Source organism: Phyllopteryx taeniolatus, chromosome 5, assembly GCF_024500385.1.
Source record: "Phyllopteryx taeniolatus isolate TA_2022b chromosome 5, UOR_Ptae_1.2, whole genome shotgun sequence".
NCBI lineage: Eukaryota > Metazoa > Chordata > Actinopteri > Syngnathiformes > Syngnathidae > Phyllopteryx > Phyllopteryx taeniolatus.
The window spans coordinates 26,820,060-26,847,413 of NC_084506.1; the positions used below are offsets into that span (position 1 = coordinate 26,820,060).

At 41.1% G+C, this 27,354-nt stretch overlaps 1 protein-coding gene and 1 long non-coding RNA gene across 8 annotated transcripts; one reads left to right on the top strand and one right to left on the bottom strand.

The window, feature by feature from the left end:
- The first annotated feature begins 1,450 nt into the window (after positions 1–1,450).
- Positions 1,451–26,840, top strand: LOC133478340 (uncharacterized). 5 transcript variants are annotated; one of them, XM_061774301.1, is made up of 20 exons: positions 1,451–1,651; positions 6,920–7,090; positions 7,171–7,277; positions 8,691–8,808; positions 10,693–10,809; positions 11,252–11,313; positions 12,670–12,825; positions 13,779–13,970; positions 14,060–14,159; positions 17,031–17,172; positions 19,797–19,980; positions 20,084–20,183; positions 21,643–21,776; positions 21,846–21,877; positions 22,217–22,329; positions 22,423–22,577; positions 24,342–24,436; positions 24,524–24,602; positions 24,678–24,786; positions 25,616–26,840. In XM_061774301.1, the coding sequence occupies exons 1-20, from the start codon at positions 1,549–1,551 to the stop codon at positions 25,687–25,689; spliced, it is 2,343 nt and encodes a 780-aa protein (XP_061630285.1). In that variant the 5' UTR covers positions 1,451–1,548; the 3' UTR covers positions 25,690–26,840. The 5 variants fall into 5 exon arrangements, 4 of the variants coding, with proteins under 4 accessions (XP_061630285.1, XP_061630283.1, XP_061630286.1 ...); XM_061774299.1 differs by lacking the exon at positions 11,252–11,313 and adding an exon at positions 12,162–12,235; XM_061774302.1 differs by lacking the exon at positions 11,252–11,313 and adding an exon at positions 12,162–12,235 and having other exon boundaries at positions 1,451–1,621.
- LOC133478342 (uncharacterized) lies at positions 13,819–26,969 on the bottom strand. 3 transcript variants are annotated; one of them, XR_009788658.1, is made up of 4 exons: positions 19,266–19,790; positions 18,904–19,180; positions 17,013–17,278; positions 13,819–13,957 (listed from the first exon to the last, which is right to left on the bottom strand). It is a non-coding gene; the product is annotated as an uncharacterized LOC133478342 (long non-coding RNA). The 3 variants fall into 3 exon arrangements; XR_009788657.1 differs by lacking the exons at positions 18,904–19,180; positions 19,266–19,790 and adding an exon at positions 26,836–26,969 and having other exon boundaries at positions 17,013–17,202; XR_009788656.1 differs by having other exon boundaries at positions 18,904–19,790.
- Positions 26,970–27,354: the final 385 nt, after the last annotated feature.

A 27,354-nucleotide genomic window follows, 5' to 3' on the forward strand; every position in this document is an offset into this window, starting at 1 on the left:
ACCATTCACACTCACATTCACACCTACGGGCAATTTAGAGTCTTCAATCAACCTACCACACGTTTTTGGGATGTGGGAGGAAAGCGGAGTGCCCGGAGAAAACCCACGCAGGCACGGGGAGAACATGCAAACTCCACACAGGCGGGGCCGGGATTTGAACCCCAGTCCTCAGAACTGTGAGGCAGACGCTCTAACCAGTCGTCCACAATGCTGCAACAAAGAAATAATGTAGTATTATGTGTAGTAAATAGATAATCATTTTCAGACCAAATCAATTCATCAAGATCATTTTCTGCAGCACACGTGATGAATTCTCACAGCACACACATTTTTTGGGGAAAGTCACTGGTCTACGTTCATTCAGTCATTCATTTTCCGTACCGCTTATCCTCACAAGGGTCACAGGCGTGCTGGAGCCTATCCCAGCTATCTTCGGGCGAGAGGCGGGATACACCCTGAACTGGTCGCCAGCCAATCGCAGGGCACATATAAACAAACAACCATTCACACTCACATTCACACCTACGGGAAATTTAGAGTCTTCAAACAACCTTCCATGCATGTTTTTGGAATGTGGGAGGAAACCGGAGTACCCGGAGAAAACCCACGCTGGGATTTCAACCCGGGTCCTCAGAACTGTGAGGCAGATGTGCTAACCAGTCGTGCACCATGTAACCCGTATGGTATCAATTTTTGAAAATTAAAATAATGTGTGATTTCTTTTAACATTCAACTTAAAACACTTTAAAAATGACAAACAGTTTGATATCCTGTAGCATGTATTTACCATTTTTAAATAACAATGCTGTGACAACATTCCAATGAACTTGTTTTACATTAAAAAATAATAATAATTTAAGTTTGATGTCTTGTAACACTAAGCTTTTATTACATTTTCATTTTTTAATATAAAGAAAATACTGTACTATGTTTCACCATTTTCACTTTTTCGCCGCCGCCATGTTGGAGGGCGACGCATTGTTTTGTTCTGGTGCTTACAGTTTTGAGTAGATACAGTATATTTGATAGCCAAAAAAAGATGAATTACTGTGCAGCGTTTTGCCGCAAAAATACAGTTGGGAGGGACAAAGTCTCATTTTACCGTTTAACTGTACCGATTTTGAATGAGGGCGAGGACGCTGAACATTAGTCAAGGAAAAGAAAGTAATTGCGCCGAGTTTATCCTCCCGATGACGACCTTCAACAAACAAACCAGACAAACAAATACCGATCACATGATCGAAAACTATACTGTTATGATTACATGTTCCGTCTATATGATTCTTGTTTTTTAATGTAACTAATTCTCATTTAAAATACATTACTCTTTATTTGACTTTTATTTTTTGTATTTAATTCCTTTCGACACTAGAACCCTCTATTCCGACTGGGCACACTGCCTATTAGGTAGGTTTTCCTTTAAGACTAGAGAACTACTGATTGCCTACATTTCCCACAATTCCACTTGCTGATTTCCCCTGTCAATCGGCTTTCGTTGGGGCGAAGCGACTCGGCAATCGGCTGTGCTTCTTCTCGCTGTAGCGCAGGATGTCTCACTGGTCTGCGCCAGGCGCTGACAAAAATAGCCGCAGGAGGAAGAGACCATCTGAACACCCTCAAAGTGAGCTGCAAATTAAGTTAACTGGCAACGGTACTCATTCCCAACGTATACTCCACGTTATACAGTGTGCCTTAGTATGGCTGTAATATTGAACCACGCAAGTGTAACATGTTTTAAGTTTACCCTTGGTTTAGTTTGATGACCCTCTAAAGAGAATTCAGCCCGCTGCCTGTCCATAGCATTAGCTCCGAGGAGCCTCTGGGAGGCTGTTAGCTTGATATCTAGCGCTTCTCGTCGTGACCCGGTGGGATGTATTCAAGCCACCGGAGGCTTTAATCAAACATTATTTTTGCGGCTCAAATATGTAGGGATGTGTAGGCATAAGAACATTTTTGGATGTATAATATGATTGAAAGTTTAGTGGGGCGTGGTTTCAGCGCATTCACAGCAATCCAGAGTGGAAAGAGCTGACGGATTTTTCAAGCCTCATTTTGTATTTTCTTTAATTGTATTTTTTTTTGCTTATGCTTATATTTTTTTTGTACTCATTCACATTTGACAGAGTTGTTAGCAACACATGTTTCTGTGGTGTTTCAAATTTATATGCATTTTCATTCACTTCAGGAGAAATGTGTACCCCTCAATTGCAAACAGTTCCTGGGTCTTAATAACATGTCTGTGAGATGCTTTGGTCAAAAGGCAGTGAATCCCTGTTCATCACGGGGATACATTCCAGACCCATCTTCAATAGACATTTTCATAATGTTTGTAAACACATACGTAAGTGCCAAGGTACTTCCGAGTGGAAGAAATGTGATTGACTACCGCTGCCCTAAACTGAAACAATGTCAAAACTTGTGTTTGGGGTTGCATAGCCAGATATACCACAAAAGGTAATTATTACTTATTTATTTGTATTTTTGGTCAATAAAATAATAATAAAAAAAAAATAATACAGCAGATCCTTTTGGTGTGGACGATAAATCGAGTTTGTGTCTTATGACAATATGACACTAGTACAGAGATACAGAGAAGAGCTCAGACGTAGAAGCCCTTTCTAAAGGGAACAACTCAGAACCAAACCTGCATCATCGGGTTTGGGAAAAGCATTTTCTCAATTTTAAAATGTTTCGTTTTGGTTGCATTTGAGCTAGCTAACGTCGGCTCTATGTAACGCTATCCAGTTTAACGTCAAATGAGCATGTTTGCTAATAATATGAGCAACAGAAAAGTCAATTAATTTAGCCAGTCCCTCAATGATCATGTTTACTTTGTCTGCTAACTATTTCCCCATGTCCATTTTTTAATAAATTTATCAGTTGAAAAGTAAATTACTGCGGGTGATCTGTCTCACTTCAAACCGATTTACATCACATCTTCTTTCGACTGACATGTCACACATTCGGACTACAGTGGGAGAAGGGAAGGCTGAAATCTTCATTCAAGCCTTCATTTACCCTGTTTTCTCAATTGGTTTGCCGTTGTCAAATGATATAGACAGGCTTATCTACTCGTGGTGCTCCCCTTACATACAGTGTGTACGGAAAGTATTCAGAACCCCTTAAATTTGTCAGTCTTTGTTATATTGCAGCCATTTGCTAAAATCATTTAAGTTCATTTTTTGCCACATTAATGTACACACAGCACCCCATATTGACAGGAAAAAAATGGAATTGTTGACATTTTTGCAGATTTATTACAAAAGAAAAACTGAAATATCACACAGCCATAGGTATTCAGACCCTTTGCTCAGTATTGAGTAGAAGCACCCTTTTGAGCTAATACAGCCATGAGTCTTTTTGGGAATGATGCAACAAGTTTTTCACACCTGGATTTGGGGATCCTCCTTGCAGATCCTCTCCAGTTCCGTCAGGTTGGATGGTGAACATTGGTGGACAGCCATTTTCAGGTCTCTTCAGAGATGCTCAATTGGGTTTAAGTCAGGGTTCTGTCTGGGCCATGCAAAAACAGTCACAGAGTTGTTGTTTGGTATTTTAGCTGTGTGCTTAGGGTGATTGTCTTTTTTGAAGGTGAACCTTTGGCCCAGTCTGAGGTTCTGAGCACTCTGCAGAAGGTTTTCGTCCAGGATATCCCTGTTCTTGGCCGCATTTATCTTTTCTTCGATTGCAACCAGTATTCCTGTCCCTTCAGCTAAAAAAAACACCCCCACAGCATGATGCTTCACTCTTGGGACCTTGTTGGACAGGTGATGGGCAGTGCGTGGTTTTCGCCACACATGCCCCTTAGAATTAAGGCCAACAATTTCTATCTTGGTCTCATCAGACCAGAGAATCTTTATTTCTCAGCATCTTGGAGCCCTTCAGGTGTTTTTTAGCAAACTCCATGCGGGCTTTCATGTGTCTTGCACTGAGGAGAAGTTTCCGTCGGGCCACTATGCCATAAAGCCCTGACTGGTGGAGGGCTGCAGTGATGGTTGACTTTCTAGAACCTTCTGCATCTCTGGAGCTCAGCCACACTGATCTTTGGGTTCTTCTTTACCTCTCTCACAAAGACTCTTCTCCCCCGATTGCTCAATTTGTCCGGACAGCCGGCTCTAGGAAGGGTTCTGGTCATCCCAAACGTCTTCCATTTAAGGATTTTGGAGGCCACTGTGCTTTTAGGAACCCTAAGTGCAGCAGAAATTGTTTTGTAAACTTGGCCAGATCTGTGCCTCGCCACAATTCTGTCCCTGAGCTCTTCAGGCAGTTCCTTTGACCTCATGATTCTCATTTGCTCTGACATGCACTGTGAGCTGTAAGGTCTTATACAGACAGGTGTGTGGCTTTCCTAATCGAGTCGAATCAGTATAATCAAACACAGCTGGACTCCAATTAAGGTGTAGAACCATCTCAAGGATGATCAGAAGAAATAGACAGCACCCGAGTTAAATATATTAGTGTCGCAGCAAAGGGTCTGAATACTTATGGCTGTGTGATAGTTCAGTTTTTCTTTTTTAATAAATCAGCAAAACTTCCAACAATTATTATTTTTTTTCTGTCAATATGGGGTGCTGTGTGTACATTAATGAGGAAGAAAAATGAACTTAAATGATTTTAACAAATGGCTGCAATATAACAAAGAGTGAAACATTTAAGGCAGTCTGAAAACTTTCCGTACCCACTGTATCATTTAACCGAGGCGGTGCAGTCACAAACACGTTTTTGTCATCGTTTTCAGTTATAGTAAGCAGCAGTCTGCATGTGAGTCCCTGAGCTTGAGCTGTGGCCGACAGCAACTCCTATTTGAGTGTGCTTATTGTGTGTATGTTTTGCTGTTCTCACTACGTTCAATAAATGGCTGAAAAGTGCATCGCCGACGGCTATCTAATTTCCTGGATGCGAGAACATTACAGTAAGTATACCAAAAGTGAGATGCAAACATGGGAAGTGAGAGAAGTTATTTCGGAAACATTGCGAGGGGGAAGTCACAATGTTTGCGTGTTTCCTCGTGAAAGCAGTGTGTTTTCCTCACTTGACACAGTGCCATTGAATAATGCCCATTAGATGAATAGCCTTTATTAAAGTCATACTTTAGGTTTGCCTGAAGAAGAAGCTGTTAGCAAAATGAATGATAATGGGTTTGGGGTTTTTTTTGTGTTGATTTGTGTGTTCAAATAATGGGGAACTGGTGTTTTTGGTCATTTCACCATCACTTGATAAAATAATTTGTGATTAGGGTTGCAAAATTCTGGGAATTTTTCAAAGGCAATTTTCCAAGATAAGTAACAGTATGGAACAGTATGGAAATAAACCAGGAATTCACAAAACTGAAGTTTGGCTTGTAATCTGGAACTTAAACAGTTTCGTAAAATTCTCACTAAAACTATATTTCATGAAATGGCAGTGTTACCTTGATCTACAAGTGCCGCAACTTACAAGTTTTTCAAGGTATGAGACGACACATTTTTTTTTACTTTGTGTTGTGAGACAACATTTGAGTTAAGGGCGAGCTTCAGGTATGATGCTGCTTGAGTAAAATGGGGGGGGGGGGAAAGTCAAGGTACTGTAATGCCCTTGCATGTGGGCAAAGAGAGTTATCTATTTTGTATGGATGTGTGCTTGTACAAAACAAAATGTTTATATCTATGCTTGAAAATGATACTTTTCCATTAAATTACCCTCAATTCCCAGTCAATTCCTCAAATTCCCATGGGAATTTCCAGTTTGGAATATTTTCCCAAATTTCCCATCTTCCTATGGAAATTTGCTGGAAATGTACTGGAAATGTCACAGAATTTAACTGAATTTTTTAAAATTTGCAGTTCACTCAAAAATGTTTTGGGGGGGAAAAAAAATAAAATGTCAAACCATCATTACGTATGATGTCTTGTGAGATTTCTTGAGCAGCTCAAGGGTTAACTGCACAAGTGCAATGCTTCTTCTTTGGCTTTATTGTGCCCAGAGTACCAGTGATGGCAACGAGCAAAAGGAATGTGACGGTAACCAACCAGAAATAGAACTTACTGTGAAATGGGAAAGGGTCTGACTACTCAGTACATGAACAATGCAATTTATTAAAGATCAATTACAGATAGAAATTGTAATAGTTGAACATCCGGTTGACTATGCCTATGAATTTAAGTTGACGATACCGTACAGGCATTTTTTGGGAGGACAATTGGACAACTTGGAAGAAACCTGCAACAGATTCCACTGTACATATGCATTTAAAAAATATATTGTAGAAAGGTTTATTTCAATTGTTCAATTCAAAAAGTGAAACTCATACATTATATAGATTCATCAAATAAATAGGAAAATACTTTTTAGAAGTCGAGTTCCTACTAAATTCCTATTTTAGGTTTTGATAGTTTCATATGTAATAGTGTAATTTTTCTAAGCTGCTGAATTTGGGGGTTTCATTAGCAGTAAACTATAATCATGAAAATGATTTTTAAAAAAAGTGAAATACTTTAGTGTATTTGGAAGGAATCTATATACAGTACAGTAATAGTAAATTCACTTTTTGATTTGTACTACGGAATTTTTCCACGATATACTAATTTAGTGAGATGCACAATGTATACGTCCACCAGCTATTGACTGTGGCAGCATGATGACCTAGTGGTTAGCAGGTCTGCCTCACTTGTTCAGATGTCCTAGATTCAAATCTCAGCACAGTGCAGTTTGTATGTTCTCCCTGTGATTGTTTTTTGTTTTTCCCAAAAACATGCATTTTAGATTCCTTAAAGACTCTTGAATTGTCCATAGGTGTGACTGTGACTTGATTACTTATCTACTGTAAATGTGCCTTGCGATTGACTGGCGACCAGTCTAGGGTGTACCCCGCTTACCCGTAACCCTAATGAGGGCGAGCGCTATAGAAAATGGAGTAATGGTTATATTTTCTGTGTTCCAGGCTCTCCACAGGAACAAGAACAGGATGACCAGGCAGCCGACGATGATGGACAGCTCCACGAGTGCCCTGTCAAAGGTCCACAACATCAAACAGCACAGTGTTGCTCTTCAGCCACACACCAGCTGATATGTCCTACCCAGTACACGACAAAATACCTGTCAGCACATGCGGGTGAGTACTGTCCACAGCAACATTTACGTTTCTTCTCATAAAATTTTGCTTTGCAAACATTTTTCTGGTCAACTCTTCAGATCCAAGCCATCATGCTTATGAAGATAGCTGGGAAGAGATCCAAAGCATAAGAACCATCAGAGCCGAGAACAAAGTGGAAGCCAACAAGCTGGTCAACAACTACAGGGTATGACTGACGATATTGATGATCACGAGTGTACTGTATATGTACGAGGTATGTCAGAAGAGTTCCAGGGGTGATGTCACAAAAAGATACAGTATAAAGTATTTCAAACACAAAACTCCATGTTTTCGATGATAATACATAGATCATTGATGTTCAACTTTCACGTCTACGAAGAGATCCTGTGACGTATAGTTCGTTCAGGACACGAGAAGAGGCGAGACGTGTGGCTGATTCACTATGACAACGCGTCTGCTCACAATGCCTTGAGCATCTGACAGTTCCTGGCCGAGGAGAACATCGCCGTGCTGGGGCAATCTTCCAACTCACCTGACCTGGCTCCATGGGATTTCCTCATTTCCAAGCTGAATGGGGCCATCAAGGGGACCCGTGTTGAAGACGTGGACAAAATCAAGATGGCCGTGATGATGGAGCTGCGAGGAATCCTAGAAAAATCCCTCCAGGAGTGGACGCGGCAGAGAAGGCTGGGAAAGTGTGTTAGACTCCAGGGGAATTACTCCGAAGGGGAAAACTTGTACTTTGTATTTAAAATGCGTATATCTTTTGTGACGCAAGTCCTGGAAATATTCTGACAGAGTTCTTTCTCTATACATACAATACTGTCAAAAAGTCAGGGGTGTTTATTTTGGGTGGAATTTGACTCATACCTAAAATTTTAGCTTTCAACACAAAGCAAAAAACATCGACCAAGTGAGAGCTTGTAACATGAAATTTTTTTTTTACTTTGGGGCACTCTTACAGTCAGTCAAAGTACCACTATATAAAGTATTTTGCACAACTTGCAGTTCTCTAACAAGGAACTGAACAGCAAAATTCACAACAGGTGGTTGAGTCATATCTCGACCAACACATTTCCAAGGGTATTCACTTCAATTCCCTTCTGTGACTCTTCCAGTCTCTGTATCTCTGTTACAACCTGCTAATGACAATGATGATGATGATTTGGAATGCTTTTTTGCACAAGTTGCTGATCTCTAACAAGTAGTGGAATGGCAAAACATTTTCATTTTTTTTTCTTCTTAACATCCCGTAGCAGCCTCGTGATGCAAAGTACTGTTGCTCAGTGGTTAGGTCTCGTTCTGGTCTCACGATGCCAAAATGTGAATAGTATTATGAACCCCACTGTTTTAGTATAAATTCTAATTCTGATAACCAGAAAATATTATAATTTAATGATTAATTGATCAAACACCTGCAGTGAATTTTGACATTCTGCTCCTTGTTAGAGAACAGGAAGTTATGCAAAAAGTACTGAAACCTTGAACAATTGGACATGTGCGTTCTAATATTTAGAGAAAGTCAAATTAAATTCTTCTGTAGTTGTACATTTTAGGTTCGTCGTGAAATTTCAATATCCAGAAGTTTTTATGAGTAGTGTATATGGATGTGTTTCAGTTTGGCTTTAGAAAATGGAAGAGCCACGTGACCGAGCGTCCCTTTGAAGACAGGTCCGAAGTGGTGAAAGAGCTCTACTCAGAACTGAACGTCATTAAGCCACATACTGCTGGTGCAGGTACTGGTTGTGCACTCTGTGGTGATCAATTCAGTCTGGTATAATATTACCAAAAAGGCATGATGACAACACCTACACTAAAGTCACCTGCAAAAATCTACAGTATGTTGAAGGAGTGGAACAGCCCGCTCCGTTCTATGATCCGGGCCACCAAACATTTACATGAGTAAGAGTGCTGTAATGTATGTTGCATCAATTTAGGTCCCCCCCCCTTAAAAAATGGTTATTAAAATGAACTCTTCATGTTTTATTAATTTATCTCATTAAATAATTAAAATAAAATGAAATGTTCTATATACATTACATTTAACTTTATTTGATTGAATAGTTGCTTAATTGATTACAATTAAAACTAAATGTATTAAGACTATTATTTATTATGAATATAAACATTTAGATAATTACTTAGACATTTTAACTTTTCCATTTTTTTTTTCTCCAACATTTGAATATTTTTACGTCATTGAAAATGACCTGGCCCATCTGCCCATTTTCAAAATCCAATGTGGCTCTTGAGAACAAAAGTTTGCCCATCCCTAGTTTCGAGCCACAGGCAAAAACTAATATTAACAAATCGGACATAACCTGATATGCTGGGATCTGACAAAGCGATTCTATTGTACTTATGTGCATTCAAAACAATGTAACATACAGCGGTGCCTTGAGCTACGAGTGTACTTTGTTCTGCGACCATGCGCTTATCTCAAAACACTCATATCTCAAAACATATTTCCCCATTAAAATGAATGTAAATGCACTTAATCTGTTCCAATTCCAAAAACATCATTTTTTTAAAAAAGACAAGTAGCAATATATTGTAAAATATAGTCTTAAAACCATAATTGAAGAAAATGTAAAGATATTAACTGGATGTGTGAGTCTCACACACGCACACAGTTTTCATTTGCGTGCCTGTACTGTAGCTTTAAATCCGCCGTCTTTCTCTCTCTCTCCCCATGCTCGACCTGCTCCTTGCCCTCTCTGCTGCTGCAAGCCATTGTGTCATTCTCTTTGTTTTGTAGTTAGTTTTCAAGTGAACTCCAACTGGTAGCGGCAATGTACAGCTTGAAGGGTCTTTTTTGAAGAATATTTCCTAATTATATCAGCTAAAGTAGTGCTTGTTGTCAAGTGAGTGGAGACAGACAGCACTTGTTTCTCAAGTTTGGCCTTGTAAGTCAAAGCAAAAACTTGGCCAGTCAACGGCTCATAGCTCAAAAAACTCGTCAGCCGGTTCACTCGTATCTCGAGCCACCACTGTATTATAAAACCAACAAAATACAAATTAAACGATTTCACACAGCACATCCATGAAGCACAATAAAACAAATCAATGAGACTGTAAAATATTATACTTATGTCCCACAATTTTTAAATGGTTCCCTTCGTGTCTTAATAACATGTCTCTCTGTGACATGCTTTCATCAAAGTATCCAAAAATACCTGTCATACCAGTCATGGGCGAAGAAATTCCGGTTGGGGGCACTTATGTAAATTAGCCGATTCAGAAAGGCTCATTCACAGACACATTTTTAAAAATAGACATATAACAAAAGAGTTTACAAGAGACCCAACTATTTTTGGACATCAATAAATGTGAATTGTCTAAAATATGTCCCCTTTAAGTAAAAACCAAGTGATAAAAGTGAGTTTTAAGAAGAGAATCATTGATATCTGGATCAGATCTTGACTTAATGGTTTTACATTACAGCTGAAAAAGTGAATTTCAATGAGCTAGGACTGAGATGGTTTTAAAAAATTATCTTTTTCCTATTTTGAAGTCTTTTGGCAAAAATAAAAAAAAGATTAAAAAATGTTTGTTTTACTAGTAATATATGGTACTAATGATTTTTACATTTTTTTAAAATGTGTTTTTCCTGTTTGCAGGCCATCTCCTCACATGTGGAAATGTGACTTACGTGTTTCTATTTGGTTGGTGGCTCTCCATGATGTACCTGCTAGTGGGCGTACTAATGTTCCTCACTGTCATCGGTGCACCCTATGGTAGGTGGGTCGTTACACTAGGAGTACTGCAAATCGGGAATATAGAGAGACCATATATATAAAAAAATATTTAATAGTTTGTACCCTTCCCACACATTTTAAATACATTTAAACATATTAAAACACAAGAAACTCCTTGATGCCATTCTCTCTCTCTCTCTCTCTCTCTCTCGGGAAAGCGTGGGACTGTTTTACACGATTGGGGCGTTCTTTTCTTTTTGGTGTGAATTACGCTGCATCTCTTTCATTAGACCTCAGTGCTGCTCGCCATGTTGCGGCACAAGTTGGTACTGCACTGAAAGCAGCTCTAAATTCAGTTTATTGTAAAAATCCATAAAGATTACTTAAATATTTGATGAACCACGATATAGCTGGGTTTCACTGTAGTTCATCGTTAGTGATCGTTTTTTTTCCTACCCCTATACCTTTTCTATCTTTTCAGGAAAGCTCTGCTGGAAGTTGTCCTGTTACTTCCTGTGGCCATTTGGCAAGTTAGTTCATCAGGTATTAATTTATATACTTACTGGACAGTAGGCCATTAAAAAATGTATTACAGTGTTCCCTCGCCACTTGGCGCTTCACGTTTTGCGGCTTCAGTGCTTCGCGGGTTTTTCCAAAATATTCATTAAAAAAAAAAAAAAAAAACATCAAAAAATGAAAAAATACAGCCATAACAGCAGCCATATTGCGGAAAGACGCGTTGTTTCATGTTGATGCACGAGAGAGAATGTTTTCCTGCATGCCAAACAAAGAGATGAGTTGACTCAGAGGCTTTGTACATGGCTGTACTGTACTGTACATGCCACGGGCACTCATACAAAGGCGTGTGATTGGTTCCCGGCGCTACATCGACCAATGAGAGCACGAGTGGATTTATCCCTTCAGCTGATTGGCTGCGCATCATCGCAGCCTCACCCAGCATCTTCCCTTGTTGTGTCTTGCATACTGTATCTTAGTGTTGTGTTCGTGATAACCTTTTTTTGTTTAAGTGATAGCTTTTTTTGATTAGTTAAGCCCTTACAATGCCACCTAAGCGCTGTGCCCCTGCGAAATCTTCCTCCGGGGTGCCCAAGAGGAAGAAGATGACCATCAGCAAAAAAGTCAAACTTTTAGATATGATCAAAGAGGGCAGAAGTTATGCATCTGTCGCACGCCATTATGGCGTGAATGAATCAACAGTGCGGTACATCAAGAAAGAGGAAGCAAACATCCGCAAAACTGCTTCGATAAGGAAGCAAAACGTGTGGTAACTCTGTGTAATAAGAGACGGGGTTATGGCCTTGTACAGGGGAATTTTGAAGCAAAAGAAAAAACAAAGACAACAACTACCCATCACCATGCTTTTCTCCCAGGTAAAACCCCCCAGCTACACCATCAGCGCCTCCAGCAGAAGTCTCCGAGTGAACCTAAAGCCTCTACGAGTCAAGTGAGAGCCTCTCCTCCGCCACCAACGCAAGCCTCTTTGCCTCTCTCAGAAGGCAATGTTGATGAATGTTAATTACTGTATAAGGTTTTACAATTAAAGATTTAAGTAAATATGTGTGCTGTTGTAATCTTTGTCTCAAATATGTAAAATATAAATACTGTTTACATATTTTAAACATTCTGGTACCCACATACACGAAAATTCCTGGGGGGGAGGCAAATCCTACTTTGCGGTTTTTCATCTTTCGCGGGGGGTTCTGGTCCCCATTAACCGCGAAAAACGAGGGATCACTGTATTTAATGATCTATTCATGATTCTTATTTTAGGCAAATGCACACACCTTATGTTGCCATTTGTTGGCTTCTTATGATTGTGAGTGCTTGATTGTTATTCTAATGGTTACACTTTATTTTGTTGGACATGTATTCATACAGATTAGACATACATTTCTCAGATGTTGTGACCAAATGCCTGACTGTGAGTGCAATGTGGAGTGGATGGAGGACAGCTCGCCGGTGCTGCTGCCGTCACCCACCGAGAGTCCAGTCCCGGAGGAGCCGTCAGAGCGACCAGCGCACTCAGGCTACTGGGTAACACTTTAACTGTGCCAATACACTCACCTGCCACTTCTTTAGGTACACCTGTACAATGTCATGAAATCATGTGGCTTAGTATAGTGACAAAATTTAAATATACAAAAATAATATATAACACCCATTTATCGTGGAGGACATGTTCCAGACCCACCTGTGATAGGTGAAAAGCCACGCTATCGAGAGGCCATGTAAAAATGTTTTATTTTGATATAGTTTTACCACTACATGCTTTAAACACATTTAATTTATTAAAACATTAACATTTTAAGACATTCCTTAGCACCTGTTCTCACTCTGTCACTCACGCAGTTCTACAAATAAGAGATATAGTGTGCATGCTTCAAGCTGTTTATCTGTCACTTTCAGTTTAAGTTTACTGTAAAACTGGCTTATCAATAAAACAAATTAAACACTGTATATTTAAACACCAAAATGTTTAAACAATCCACAGAATTTCATCTAATTAAAGTCTACTAGCTTGATGCTAACATATAATGGGAAATGCCATAGATAGGCTAACGGAAATTTGCATTGATGTTGTAGTAGTTATAGACCTTCAAACAATTGTTACCTTTAACACACACACATGGAGCAGCAACACATACAGACAGAGGCATGTATTCTCTCTGCTATTTGGGAACAATGCCTTTTTTGGAGCTCTGTTGAACTTTGGACACCTTCTCTGACTCTTTTTCTTGCTTCTAATCATGCTGCATCTCTTCGAGTAGACATCAGTGATGCCCAGCATGTTGTGGCACAGCGTTGTACTACACTGAAGGCACACAACTTTAAATTTGCACTTTTGTGTATACTGTAAAAACCCATTAAAAAAAACCACTTTAAAATTTAGGACACCAGGGGCACAAACAGTAAACTGTGATGGCGTTGGGTTCACTGCATTATACTGTATGCTATTATTATTCCTGAGCCCCACCTCTTGTTTTTAGTGTCGATTCTCCACTTATGTGTGGCTCTTGCTGGGATATCCTCCTCTGGTGATTATCCACTCTCTGGTCTGCCTCTTTTCCTGGATCCTGGTCTTCACCATCCCCGTAGCCAAGATGAACGCACGCACTTTAGGTGTCATCCTTCTCTTGCCACCAGAGGATGTGTCCGTGTCAGCCAGCTCGCAGAGGAAGGCAAGAGAACAGATTTAAAAAAAAAAAAAAATTACATTACGACACGCTTGTTCGCGCTCATTAACGTTTTATTGCTTTTTTTACTTTAGTGTCAAGGCTACGAGAGCCGGACGCTGCTGTGCTGCTACCATGCAGCAAACTGGTACTACTACAAGTACACTGTTGATGGCATCAATGTATTTGCTGTCAGTATCCTTTACTGCTGTGAGCATAGTTATTCAATTCAGTTTTAAGTTTTGGGTACATCTCAATAAATTAGACTATATTTATTCTAATTTATTGAGATCACGTATCTAATTGTGTAACAGAAGCCTGCAGAAGACTATAGATGTGATTTATTAGCTGGAAAATGCAATAGGGATATAGCCTGAAGCCTCACTCAGTTCCACTACAAATTTGAGAACAATAAATCACATTTATAGTAATCTGCAGGCTTCCGTTGCACAATTTATTTAGGTATGTAGCTGTAAGTGGTACCTTGACATATGAGTTGTGTGCTATCGCTCGGTTGATCACCCAAAAAATACGTCCAACATACAATTACACTACGTACAGTAATTACACTTTATAAAACCAGTGCATTTCTTTACCTTCTTTTAGTATGTTTTATCATGTTTTTATACAATGCGCTGCTATTTTTCTGTAATAAAAACCGAAACAAAAAAAGGGTGTTTTTTTTTTTTTTTTGCTTGAACAGATTAATGGCATTTCAGTTAATTTTAATGGGGAAATTTGATTTGATGTACAAGTAAACTAAGTTACAAGCTTGTTCACAGAATAACTTGACCTCATAAGTCAAGGTACCACTGTATATCGCACCAAATCACAACAGAAATCAACAACGTACGTTAGTACAAAAAATCCAATTATGAAATCTATTATAAGGTGAGTACAATCAAACGATAAGTATGGCGCTAACTGAGCGTGCCATGTTTTCTTATGTGCCCCCAGCAAACCGGGTAGTTGTTCCTGGATACAATAGAGGAGCAACTGGTTGGGTTAATCGTTTGTTTTATCATAAAATGTCTCAAGTCATTCACCACAATAAAAATGTCAAATATTTGCCATCCCTATAAACAACCCCTATTCCAATGAAGTTGGAAGGAAGTAGTGTTAAACATAAATGAAGACAGAATACAATGATTTGCAAATCATGTTCAACCTATATTTAATTGAATACACTACAAAGACAAGATATGTAATGTTCAAACTGGCAAACTTTATTGTTTTTAGAAAATAATCATTCTTAGAATTTTATGGCTGCAACACGTTCCAAAAAGATGGGACAGGTGGCAAAAAAGAATGAGAAAGTTGAGGAATGCTCTTCAAATACCTGTTTGGAACATCCCACAGGTGAACAGGCTAATTGGGAACAGGTGGGTGTCATGATTGGGTATAAAAGGAGCTTCCCTGAATTGCTCAGTCATTCACAAGCAAAGATGGGGCGAGGTTCACCTCTTTGTGAAAAAGTGCGTGAGAAAATAGTCGAATAGTTTAAGGACAATGTTCCTCAACGTACAATTGCAAGGAATTTAGGCATTTCATCATAATATACCATAATATCATCAAAAGATTCAGAGAATCTGGAGAAATCACTGCATGTAAGCACCAAAGCCAAAAACCAATATTGAATGTCCGTGACCTTCGATCCCTCGGCACTGCATCAAAAACTGACATCAATGTGTAAAGGATATCACCACATGGGCTTAGGAACACTTCAGAAAACCAATGTCAGTAAATACTGTTCGGCGCTACATCCGTAAGTTCAACTTGAAACTCTACTATGCAAAGCAAAAGCCATTTATCAACAACACCCAGAAACGCCGCCGGCTTCTCTGGGCCCGAGCTCATCCAAGATGGACTGATGCAAAGTGGAAAAGTGTTCTGTGGTCCGACGAGTCCACATTTCAAATTGTTTTGGGAAATTGTGGACGTTGTCTCCTCCGGGCCAAAGAGGCAAAGAACCATCCGGACTTTTTTGGATGCAAAGTTCAAAAGCCAGCATCTGTGATGGTATGGGGCTGTGTTTGTGCAAAAGCCAGCATCTGTGATGGTATGGGGCTGTGTTAGTGCCAGTGGCATAGGTAACGTACACATTTGTGAAGGCACCATTAATGCTGAAAGGTAAATACAGGTTTTGGAGAAACATATGCTGCCATCCAAGCAACGTCTTTTTCATGGACGCCCCTGCTTATTTCAGCAGGACAATGCCAAACCACATTCTGCATGTGTTACAACAGCGTGGCTTCGTAGTAAAAGAGTGCTTGTACTAGATTGGCCTGCCTGCAGTCCAGACCCGTCTCCCGTTGAAAATGTGTGGCGCATTATGAAGCGTAAAATACGACAACGGAGACCCCGGACTGTTGAACAGCTGAAGCTGTACATCAAGCAAGAATGGGAAATAATTCCACCTACAAAGCTTCAACAATTAGTATCTTCAGTTCCCAAACGTTTATTGTTGTTAAAAGAAAAGGTGATGTAACACAGTGGTAAACATGACCCTGTCCCAGCTTTTTTGACCGTGTTACAGCCATGAAATTCTAAGTTAATGATTATTTGCTAAAAACAATAAAGTTTATCAGTTTGAACATTAAATAGCTTGTCTTTGTAGTGTATTCAATTAAATATAGGTTGAAATTTTTTTTGCAAATCATTGTATTCTGTTTTTATTTATGTTTAACACAAAGTCCCAACTTCATTGGAATTGGGGTTGTAGTTATTAGATAATTAACAGTTAGCCTCTAATAGGTCAATGTCTGAGTAGTGTACAGTGTTTGTCATCCCAAATACCTACACCACACACTATAAAAACAATAAGAACACACAGCATTAGTTCAGATGTTAAAAAAATAAAATTTCCAGCTTACGCTGTTTCAATGAAGTTATAGATATCAGTTAAGTTTCAATTGCCCTCTTTTTAAATGACACTTGCAATGCGATTCGGCATTTTGAGGTACATTTGTCCAGAAAGTTGTGGCTGAACTGCATGTTATACCACTTTTGTTCAGTTTTGGAGGTTCCATAATTAAGATCAGTTATTACCTGTGACTCTCCTGCCAGACCTCCTCCCTCTCGTCATAATTGCGCTGATAATCGGGTACATTGACAGCGATAACCAGTACGCCAGCTCTGACGTGAAGTTCGGCATAGCAATTGTCTCCATCATACCTCTGTCACACTACATCGGCATGGGCATCGCCAGGTGAGCTCACATCTCCTGACACAAGGAAACCTCATACATGCCCAAACAAACCACACACACACACACACACACACACACACATAGACTCACACACACAAACACACACCTTCTCACACACCAGAAAACCTCTCACATACACCCAAAAAAATGCCCACTCATGAAAAACTTATTCCACAAAATGACCTGTGAGAGTTTTTATTGGACGTGAGTTTTTTTGGTGTCTGGGAGGTTTTCTGACGCATATGATGGGTCATGTGTGTGTCTAAGAGTTTTTATTTTTTTTGGGTGTGATTGAGAATATATAGTGTGTTGAGTTTTTTGGTGTGAGTGCATGCTTTTTTTTTTTTTTTTTGTCCTTTCAGCTGTTAGGTCAAGCAGAATGGAAGATCTGTATCAGTTTTATGCCGGAACAGTTTTACTGTGTCACAGTGGAGTTTTTAAGCTTCCGATGTGGTTTCTTATTATAATTTAACTTTATTGAGAATCAGAGTCGTTGCGTCGAACAGAACAAAGTTTCTAGAGGGGAGAGACAAACAAAGACAAAAGACAAAGCACTAATTGTAAACAGGATGAGAGAAGTAAACCATTAGATTACCTACAACAATGAAACATTAAATATGAGTATTGCATGGGGCTGTAGTGATACACCCAGTGAGGGACGGACAGGACAAGATAGAACAGGACAAGGACAGGAGAAGAAGCATGCAGGACAAGGGTCGTGAAACCGGCTGTACAACTGAAGTGTGGTGGGATTAACACAGAGTAAATTATAAAAGTCTACAGGACAAGAGTATAAGTGAGGCGATTTGCATATTCATGAGTTATTTGTCGCAATAAGTGCATGGACACACACCCAGTAAAAGAGTCCCAGGGGTGTGTGCCTGCGGATACATGCAAGTGAATTGACACCGTTTTACATGCACAAAGACTGACACAAAGTGTTCTGTAATGGTTCTAATCGCACCGTGGAGGCAATCAATTGCGGGGAAGGATCGGGTCCAGGGTTCCACCCGAGAGCAGCACGGTGGACGGGACACGTCCCACACCGAGGGACCCAAGAGGGTCCGCCGGCCCCACCGAGGCGCCCCGACAACTGGCCACCCAGTGGTGGCCGCAGGGACCCAACGCCACCCCCCAGCCAACCCCACCCCCAGGAGAGCCAGACGACCCCCCAACCCACAGGGCCCGCGATGCAGCCAGTCCCCGCCCAGCCCGAGGGTGGGAGAGTGTCCCTTGTTTGTTGGAAAGGAGGGGCACCTGACAAGGGAATGATAAGGGGGGGGGGGGGGGACCCAGGGAGCAGCCGTGAGCCATGAGAGGGGAGCCCCAACGCCAAGTAGTAATCCAGCCCGGGGGGGCCCGGCCTCAGGAGCACCACAGCACCGACCCCGGATTCCCCCTCACATTTCCGCCAGCACCCACTACCCGCCCCCGAGTGTGGGAGTTGGACCCCCCCCCCCCCAAACCAGGCAAGGACAAAAACCCCACAGAAGGCCCCACAGCCCGCAGGGGACAGCCCGGCTCTCCCACGAAGAGGCGATTTCACCGGGACGCAAGGAATGGAGAGAAGAGGAGGAAGCAGGCCCAAGGAACGACAGGCTTGCTATTGGCTGGCGATCAGGCCAGGGTCTACCCCGCCTCTTGCCAAGAGTCAGCTGGGATAGGCTCCAGCATGCCCGCGACCCTACTGAGGATAATCGGTATGGAAAACGAATGAAGAAAGAATGAGACCTTTTTTGTCTATCCATCCATTTTCTGAGACTCTGTACCGATCTGCCTGTCGATCTCCCGTTCCATTCTTCCCTCACTTGTGAACAAGACCCCAAGATACTTGAACTCCTCCACTCACGCAAGACCTAGAGAGGGCACTCCACCCTTTTCCGACTGAGGACCATAGTCTCAGATTTCGAGGTGCTGATTCTCATCCCAGCCGCTTCACATTCGGCTGCGAACCGCTCCAGTGAGAGTTGGAGATCACGGCTTGATGAAGCCAACAGAACCAGATCGTCTGCAAAAAGCAGAAATGCAATACTGAGGCCACCCCCTCTACGCCTCTGCTGTACCTAGAAATTCTGTCCATAAAAGTTACTAACAGTATCGATGACAAAAGGCAGCCTTGGCGGAGTCCCACCCTCACCGGAAACGAGTCCAACTTATTGCCATCAATGCGGACCAAACTCTGACACTGGCCGAACAGCCTGTATCAGGGGGTTCGGTACCCCATACTCCTGAAGGACCCCCCACAGGACTCCCCGAGGGACACGGGCAAACGCCTTCTCCAAGTCCACAAAACACATGTAGACTGGTTGGCCCCACCTCCAGGCCTCGCTCCAGAGGGGGGCCCTGGTGACCCGCATCCAGGCAGGGGAAACCTATATCCATTTATTGTATTCATCATAGGGGTTTTTGGAGCCATGCTTTCTCTGGTCGCTCACCTAGGACCTATTTGCCATGGGTCACCCTACAAGTAGCGTGAAGCCCCAGACAACTTAGCTCCTAGGATCATTGGGACATACAAACCCCTCCACCACGATAAGGTGATGGCTCAAGGAGGGGAGTTTGAGAACCATTGACGTTAAAACCTTAACACGATTCAATTTGCTCCTTTCGACACTCTCTCGCAGCATCTCGGCCCAGAGTAACTTTGCCGTGGGTGCCGTCGTCAACGCCACCTTTGGCTCAGTCACCGAGTTGACTTTTTACATTACGGCTCTGCTGAGGGGTCACCGTGCAGCCAACCCGTGCCTGCAGGAGGTTGTGAAGGCGGCGCTGACCGGCACGCTTCTCGGGTGCATCCTCTTCATCCCTGTGAGGAGTCACATTTTGTACACACAAACATTACACACACACACACACACCCATTGCAACATTCCAAGTTACTGTACGAACGCAACTTTTTTTTGTCCCCCAGGGCATCTGTATGATAATTGGAGGGTTGAGACATTGCGAGCAAAGATTTAACAGCCGCTGCACAGGAGTGAGCTCTGCGCTGCTCTTCATCTCTGTTGGAGGTAACTGAAAGACAATGGTGGCTCGTGCATTTGGCACCTGGGCCTTCAGTGGGGCTCTGTGTCATAAATCATTTTACAGTTACTTTGTGAGTACCGGGATGCACATGTTTGGAAACAATGAGTCCCAGCCCTGGAACAATGAGTCCCTGCAATTTATCGTCACAGAATACAGATACTGTAATCCTCGGCTACATCGCGGTTTTTGCTTCACGGTCCCGCTATATTGCAGATTTTTATTGCAGTTGTTTCTCTTATCTCTTATACTGTTTGTACAATATTTTGGTGTTATCCATTGCTCTTGCTCTCTCTCGCTCAATAATACTATGTTTAAATCTGTTTGTATTTTATTTATTTATTTATTTATTTTAAATAGGCCTTTCAAAAGATTTAAGTGCCGTAAATGCAACAAAAACATACCAACAACATTCACACTTTTTGTTGATAATCAAATTAATATTGAAATTTATGGGTAGTAAATATTATTTACTGGACGGGGCGAATATAAAAATGGTTATGTACACTAACTTAAGCTGTCAGAGAATTGTAACAGAAAAGCGGGAACATTTTGCCCTAAATGACATACAGTACTCACCCTTTGTTTGTCAAAACTGAACATGGGATGTGAAAGGCCCGGTTCGACTGGGTTTGCCTTGGACCACGCCACTGTGCTTGGACTGTGACGGCCAGCCCACATAAAACTGTGACAGCATGGTGGATCCCTTGGTTGTGCTTTGATTAAGATGGTAGTTAGTCAGGAAGCTAGCCCACTAGCTGCACTACACCTCAAATGTTCCTCGTGGTTATTTGCTTGATTTTGGGGCTGAGCGGTGACCTGGCTGGCCACTGTTGGCTGCCCAGGCATAGACAGACTCCCCCAGCCTCGCAATCGCCCTTTACCGAGCGATTGCGAGGTACGTGGCTTCTCCCGCATGTGAAAGCTGGTGAGCCTTTCCGCACAGCCCGCAGTGAGCAGCACCGCCTTCAAAACAATAGTGAACCAACTCCCCCTTAATAGCAGTGAGAGGGAAATATAAGATAACCATACAATTACAAACCGTATGGTAGACATTTTTACAGCGCATTTACACCTGTATCTGCCGTGCTCGCTTGAGCGTTTTTGTCAAAAAAAAAAAAAAAATCATACGCCGGAGTACTTTAAGCCATGGATAAATAGTTGACCTTCCGTAAAACTGCCGCACATGTGCATCTACGGAGCCAAGGCAGTTCCGCCAGCAGCTTGCTGCTTTTGCGAGCGGCGTGGTGCATGTTACCACAAGTAGCCTATCTAACATTCAGGACAGTATTTTATGCTTGAAAATAGATTTTTTTCAAACATGTTTACAATGTGTTTGAGTGTAATACAATGATTTTTTTTTAACATAGTTTGTCCACATCGCAGATTTTCAACTATTCCGGGCTGTGTCTGGAATGTAGGGGTTCACTGTACTTTCAACCGCAGGAGTCTTCGCCCCCACGTTGTTCTCCAAGGCGTATGGGAACTTTGTGTGCGATGCCTGCACCAACTCCACGTCAGCAAACACCACAAGCAACAGCAGTGGCCCGTTTGTCTGCCACAACTGTCACTATGATGTGGTGAGCACCCTGGGTCTGAAAGGAAGTCAAGGCATTTTGGTATGCTGACTCTTTCTTTCTATTCAACAGAAAAATGGCACGCTGTTCCATCACCATGTTGAGTAAGACTTTTTTTTTTTTTTCCCACAAGCATGACAAATGTTTTCCAGTGTATATTGTTTTATTTTTGTGAAATGTTGCCAGAGATACAGAAAGGCTGAAAATCCTTTCTGAAAGTCATCTCTAGACCAGTGTTTCTAAACCTTTTATTACGGAAGGCACATGATTTACATGTCATAAAAAATGTATTGTCAAATAATGATGATCTCATCTGAACAGCTTACTCAATGTAAAATGTGTGCCTGTTAAGTTTGAACAGAAAGCTACTCTGTTGTATAAATGGCAACAGGAGGATACAGAGATTTTTACAGATTCCCCAAAAAGTGTATCGTTGTTGTTAGGCCTCTGGTCTACACTGTTTCTGCCCTCTTGCCTGTGGCTTACATCATTGGACTGATATTCACGCTCAAGACACACTCCCACATCTATGACATCCACGTTGGAAACGGACAAGGTAGGACTGTTCCCCCTCCGGTGTGCAGTAGTAAGACTGCGCAAAATGCAAACGTGCTAACAGGTGCTAATTCACAAAGTATTTTCTAACCAGAGAGCAGCCAAAACCAGCACGGTGGTGCTGTGGTTCACTGGTCCCGATGGAGGTCTCTGTTCATCCTCATCATGGCCACCGTCCTCACGTCTGCCTGTGCCGACCTCGCCACCGAGCACATACAGCCCATCCTCAACCAGCCCAATGTCTCCCAGGTTGACAAAAGTACTCATACTCGGTACTAAGTACAAGCACACATATGTCCGAAGTTGAAGGTACTCAGAAGTTAAAGTAAACAAACCCATTCATATTATTTAATTACCTCACACAAGAAGACAAGAATAAGCAGCATTGATAATGGAATCAGAATTGCTAAATTCTTAATTTTCATCCCTAATAAATACTCAAGTAAGTACAGTTAAGTATCGAGACCTGAAAAATCTACTTAAATACAGTAACCCACCACTGCAGGTTGGTGTAGCATATATTGGTTTTGGATAAAAGCGTAATTAATTTTGGAAACGAATACGTCGGAAAATGAACGCCTCCATTTACTTCCGGTGTAGTTCGACGTACGTCTAACGTTACAATCAAACTATCTTTGTCTCGTATAGGGCTCCACGTCTCTTTTTATATTCGTAAATTTTAGGAAAAGCGACGAAAAACCTCGATCAAGCTCACTATTTAGAAGGCTCGCCAAATTAATAAAAATGAATAGTTCTCGATTTAAAGCCGTTTTACTATTTCACTCAAACACCCACAAAGCACAACAGGAAATGGAATTTTATAGAAAATGTAATTAAATCTACGGGGAACAATGCAGAGGGACTTTTCTAGAAAAACACAAAGTACAGATAAACATTCGTAAAGAAGAAGATATAGGGTGAATGACTGAACTCGTAATGTGATGTGAAATGAGTTGCATCATAGTGAGGGAGAGTAAAGTTGGGATTCGTGTGAGCTCGCTAACTTAAACCCTAGATTACTATGCACCAATTTGTACTTTCTGGTAATCACTGCAATGTTTTACTCACGACGTAGGTCACCGGGTCTGGTCTTTCTCATTTAACTTAGGAGGAACAGAGGCAGGTTTAGTTGAAGAAGATGCACAAAAAGTAAAAACAAAAGAGATGCAAAAAGATGATGTTGTCACGTTGGGGCTGCGCTCCTGTCGTTTGAACTTGTCACGGGCCCCGCTCTTGCTCTCAACTGTGGGCGTAACTGGTAAGAATGCCAGGAGTGACTTCCTGGGGGCTCGCGGACAGATTAAGGCCACACCCATTGACTCCGGTTTCCAGTTAAAATTCTGTTCTATCTACGTGAGCCACGCCCTAAGTATGTTGAGACTCAGCATATTCCAAAAAAAAATTAATCCCAACTTTAAAATTGTCTCTCACTCATAGATCAAGCATATAAAATTATTGTTTAAACTTTAGTCTTGGCAAATCAACGACTTATTGTTCAATACATAATTTCATCCTGTTTGTCATCAAATCAAGAGGAGCAGCTCCCAAAGTCTCATAGGTGGAGCTGTAAAACTGACATTAATGACACAGACATCAAGGAATACTTTTAAAACACTCATGAAGAATTCTTTTGTTTGTTACAAGCATGGGAATTATTCAATGTCATTTTAATATTCACAGGCAGTGTCTCTAATCACCACTGGGGGAGTTGGGGTGACCATGTTCCATTGTTCAACAGTCATCAATCACTTCCTTCCCCCAATCATGCTGTGCAAGTCATAAGGAGACTTGCAACCAGTTTTCTGTCTTCAGATGATATAAACCAGGTTTCCTGTGTCTTGTTAAAACAAACCGGCTGGTTGAGGTTCAAGAAGCAGGAATGCAAAGGTTTATCAGTCCTTGGGGGGGAGACTGTGGAACATGTGTCTCATAGGGCGTATCCGCTACACTGGCTTGCTTGTTTTTTGGATACTTCACCCTCCTGGGCTTATGTTTTTGTTTTCCCGTCTCCAGTATTTTATTGGGGTAACAATTCTCGCCATGGTTCCCGAGATCCCTGAGATTGTCAACGGGATCCAGTTTGCGCTTCAAAACAACATAAGTCTCAGGTACCCTCATGAATAAGGTACATTTAAAATATGTCTTTTGGGATTTACCGTTTTTTTTTTTTTTTTTTTTTTTGCTTTTCCCTTCAGTTTAGAGGTGGGCAGTTGCATTGCTGTGCAGGTCTGCATGCTCCAGATTCCAATCCTGGTCTTGTTCAACGCCTTCTATGTAAAGTTTTCTCTTTATACTCTGTTCCATTCATTCAAGTTGATTTTGAAATAAACCCCATTGCTGCTTTGCCAGGATGTGGGCTTTGTGCTCTTGTTCAGCGACCTGCACCTTTGGACCAGTATCTTCAGTGTCATTCTGGTAAACTACATTTTCATGGATGGCAAGTCTGATTATTTCCAAGGTAAGTGTTTATTTACAGCCTGCTGTTGTGCGTAATATAATATAGAGCAGGGGTGGGCAAATGTTTGTGCACAAGAGCCCCATTTGATTTTTCAAACGCGTAGATGGGCCAGGTCTTTTATAGTTGAGGTAAAAATAAATAAATACATAAATAAAATATGTATATAAAATAGGTAAAATAGCTTATTTTATAATAAAATAATTATCATGTTTATATTTTAATATATATATACATATATATTTATTGTTACTAAAGTTATGTAATCTTTAATGCATATTTTAAGAACAAAAATCATTCTTAGTTACATTTTAATGAATTATAATTAATTAACCAGTTACTTCATATAAATACATCAAAACATGTACTGTACATGTATGTATAATGTTTTTTATTTTACTATAATATACAGTAATACAATCAACTGTAATACTATATTTTGATAATTTCTCACAAATTGTTAAATTGTATACGTTTTCATTGTATCATTTACAGTAAATCAATTATATAAGAATATGTATAAAAGTACATTTTTCTAATGTATAACACAATAAATAAACTTACAGTATATTTTAATAATAAAATAATGTATTCTTAGTTGCCCTATGTATGATCAATTTAATTGTAATTAACCAAGTATTCATATTTTATATTAATTTAACCTTTATTTATCCAGGCAAGGCAACTCAGAACAGATTTTAATTTGCATTGCTGACCTGTCTGTATTATTACAGGGGGGGGTGGAATGCGCATTATACACGAGAAATTACGGTATGCTCCTCTGTAAAAACCCAATATTTCCCCCTTTTTTCGGTCTTGTATTTTAATGCAGGTACAGCTCTGGTGGTTGTCTACCTAATCCTATTGGCTCTCTATTACTTCGCTCCATCACCAGCAGGCTGCTGACTCGGAGGACTGACAGTATGTTGTTTAAAGCAACTCTACATCGACACTACTCCGAAAAGTTAGGGATAGATGAACCTAAAATGCATGATGACTATAGATTAATGTTACCTTCTATAAACATTTAAATTCACGTCCAGCTGTTTAATATTTCAATGCTTTTTGCATGACTCTCTATTCTCTCACGGTAAAATTCACAACAGTCAAGTTTATTTGTATAGCCCTTAATCACAAAAGAGTCTCAAAGGGCTTCACAGGCCCACAGTTGGAAATGATTGACGACATCCCCTAATCTAAACCCCCTAAAGAAAAACTAAAAACCCCATTTGGGAGGAAAAAAAAAGCTTGACTAGGGACCGCAGATGGGGGTGAGGTGGAAGAGAATCCCCCTTCCATGATGACCAGCTGCAATGGATGTCGAGTGGGCAACGGCGGTGGAGGGTGGGAGGCACCCTCACTGAGGACAGCCAATTGTGAGTGTAGAGAGTTTATGGTGTACGCTGATTGGCCATCCTAATAAGTTAAGTGGACCCATCAGCGAACCCAGAGTATTGCTTTCCAAACAAACAAACAAACATACAAACAACCAACCATCCACACTGACATTCACACCTACGGGCAATTTAGAGTCTCCAATTAATGGATGTTTTTGGGATGTGGGAGGAAACTGGAGTGCCCAGAGAAAACCCACGCAGGCACAGGGAGAACATGCAAACTCCACACAGACGGGGATTGAACCCAGGTCCACAGAACTGTGAGGCTGACGCTCTAACCAGTCGTCGACCGTGCCGCCACATTTTTTATTAACAGACAAAAAACACGTAATTGTCGTTATTGTCATTGTTCACATGACGTCCAACGATTTAGAGAAGGCATCTTTTTAAAAATGTAGAAGATGAAAGGGTCAGAGAATCTCCTGTGAATAAGTACTTTTGCCTCTTTTCCCAGAAAATTTGGAATTTTCAATATCTAGCAGGTTAGGGCTAGGTTATCCCTGACATGTCGTCGCCGACGTAAGAAAACACGTCAGGGATAAAAGGGTTAAAAAATATAGAAGAGAAATAAATTGATTTATATTGAAGAGGAAGAAAGAGAGATAAAAGTAGTAAAAGACCACAAAGACACACAATTGTCATTTAAACGACTTACTATTTAGAGAGGGCATCTTTTTCCTTGGCACGTTGCTCCGCCAACCACAACTCCTTGGGCTTTGCCCTCGTAGGGGGCACAAAATGTCATTCTTTGCCTGCCGGCTGTTATGTAGTTGCCATGACCGTACGCAGCGTGGAGCTGAAGGGCACACTTTTGGCACACCGACATCTTAGGGCGAGCTGACGCCGCCGACTCCTCTTTGCTGAGCAACCTCCACTTGGTCGCGTGGGCGATGAGGGGTTCCCCGCTGGACTCCAGCCGCTCCTGGAGCCAATCTTTGGCCCTTTTGCCATCCCGGTGTTTGGCAGCGCACTAAAACTCCCCCATGAAGAAGGCTTGCTCTGAGGCGAGGGAGCTATTAAGTTATTTCTTGATTGAGAACAGGTGTGGCAGTATCAGGCCTGGGTGTGGCTCGAGAAATTTAACTCAGGTATGATAAACCACAGTTCTGTTTTAACAGGGGGGCAATCACTTTTTCACTCAGGGCAATGTAGGTTTGGATTTTCTTTTCTCCCT

Coding starts and splice junctions, on each gene's coding strand:
- LOC133478340 (XM_061774299.1), top strand. CDS start 1,549: ATGTCTCACTGGTCTGCGCCAGGCGCTGACAAAAATAGCCGCAGGAGG. Junction 13,971..14,059: donor CAGCCAGCTCGCAGAGGAAG/GCAAGAGAACAG, acceptor TTTTTACTTTAG/TGTCAAGGCTACGAGAGCCG. Junction 24,787..25,615: donor CAAGTCTGATTATTTCCAAG/GTAAGTGTTTAT, acceptor ATTTTAATGCAG/GTACAGCTCTGGTGGTTGTC.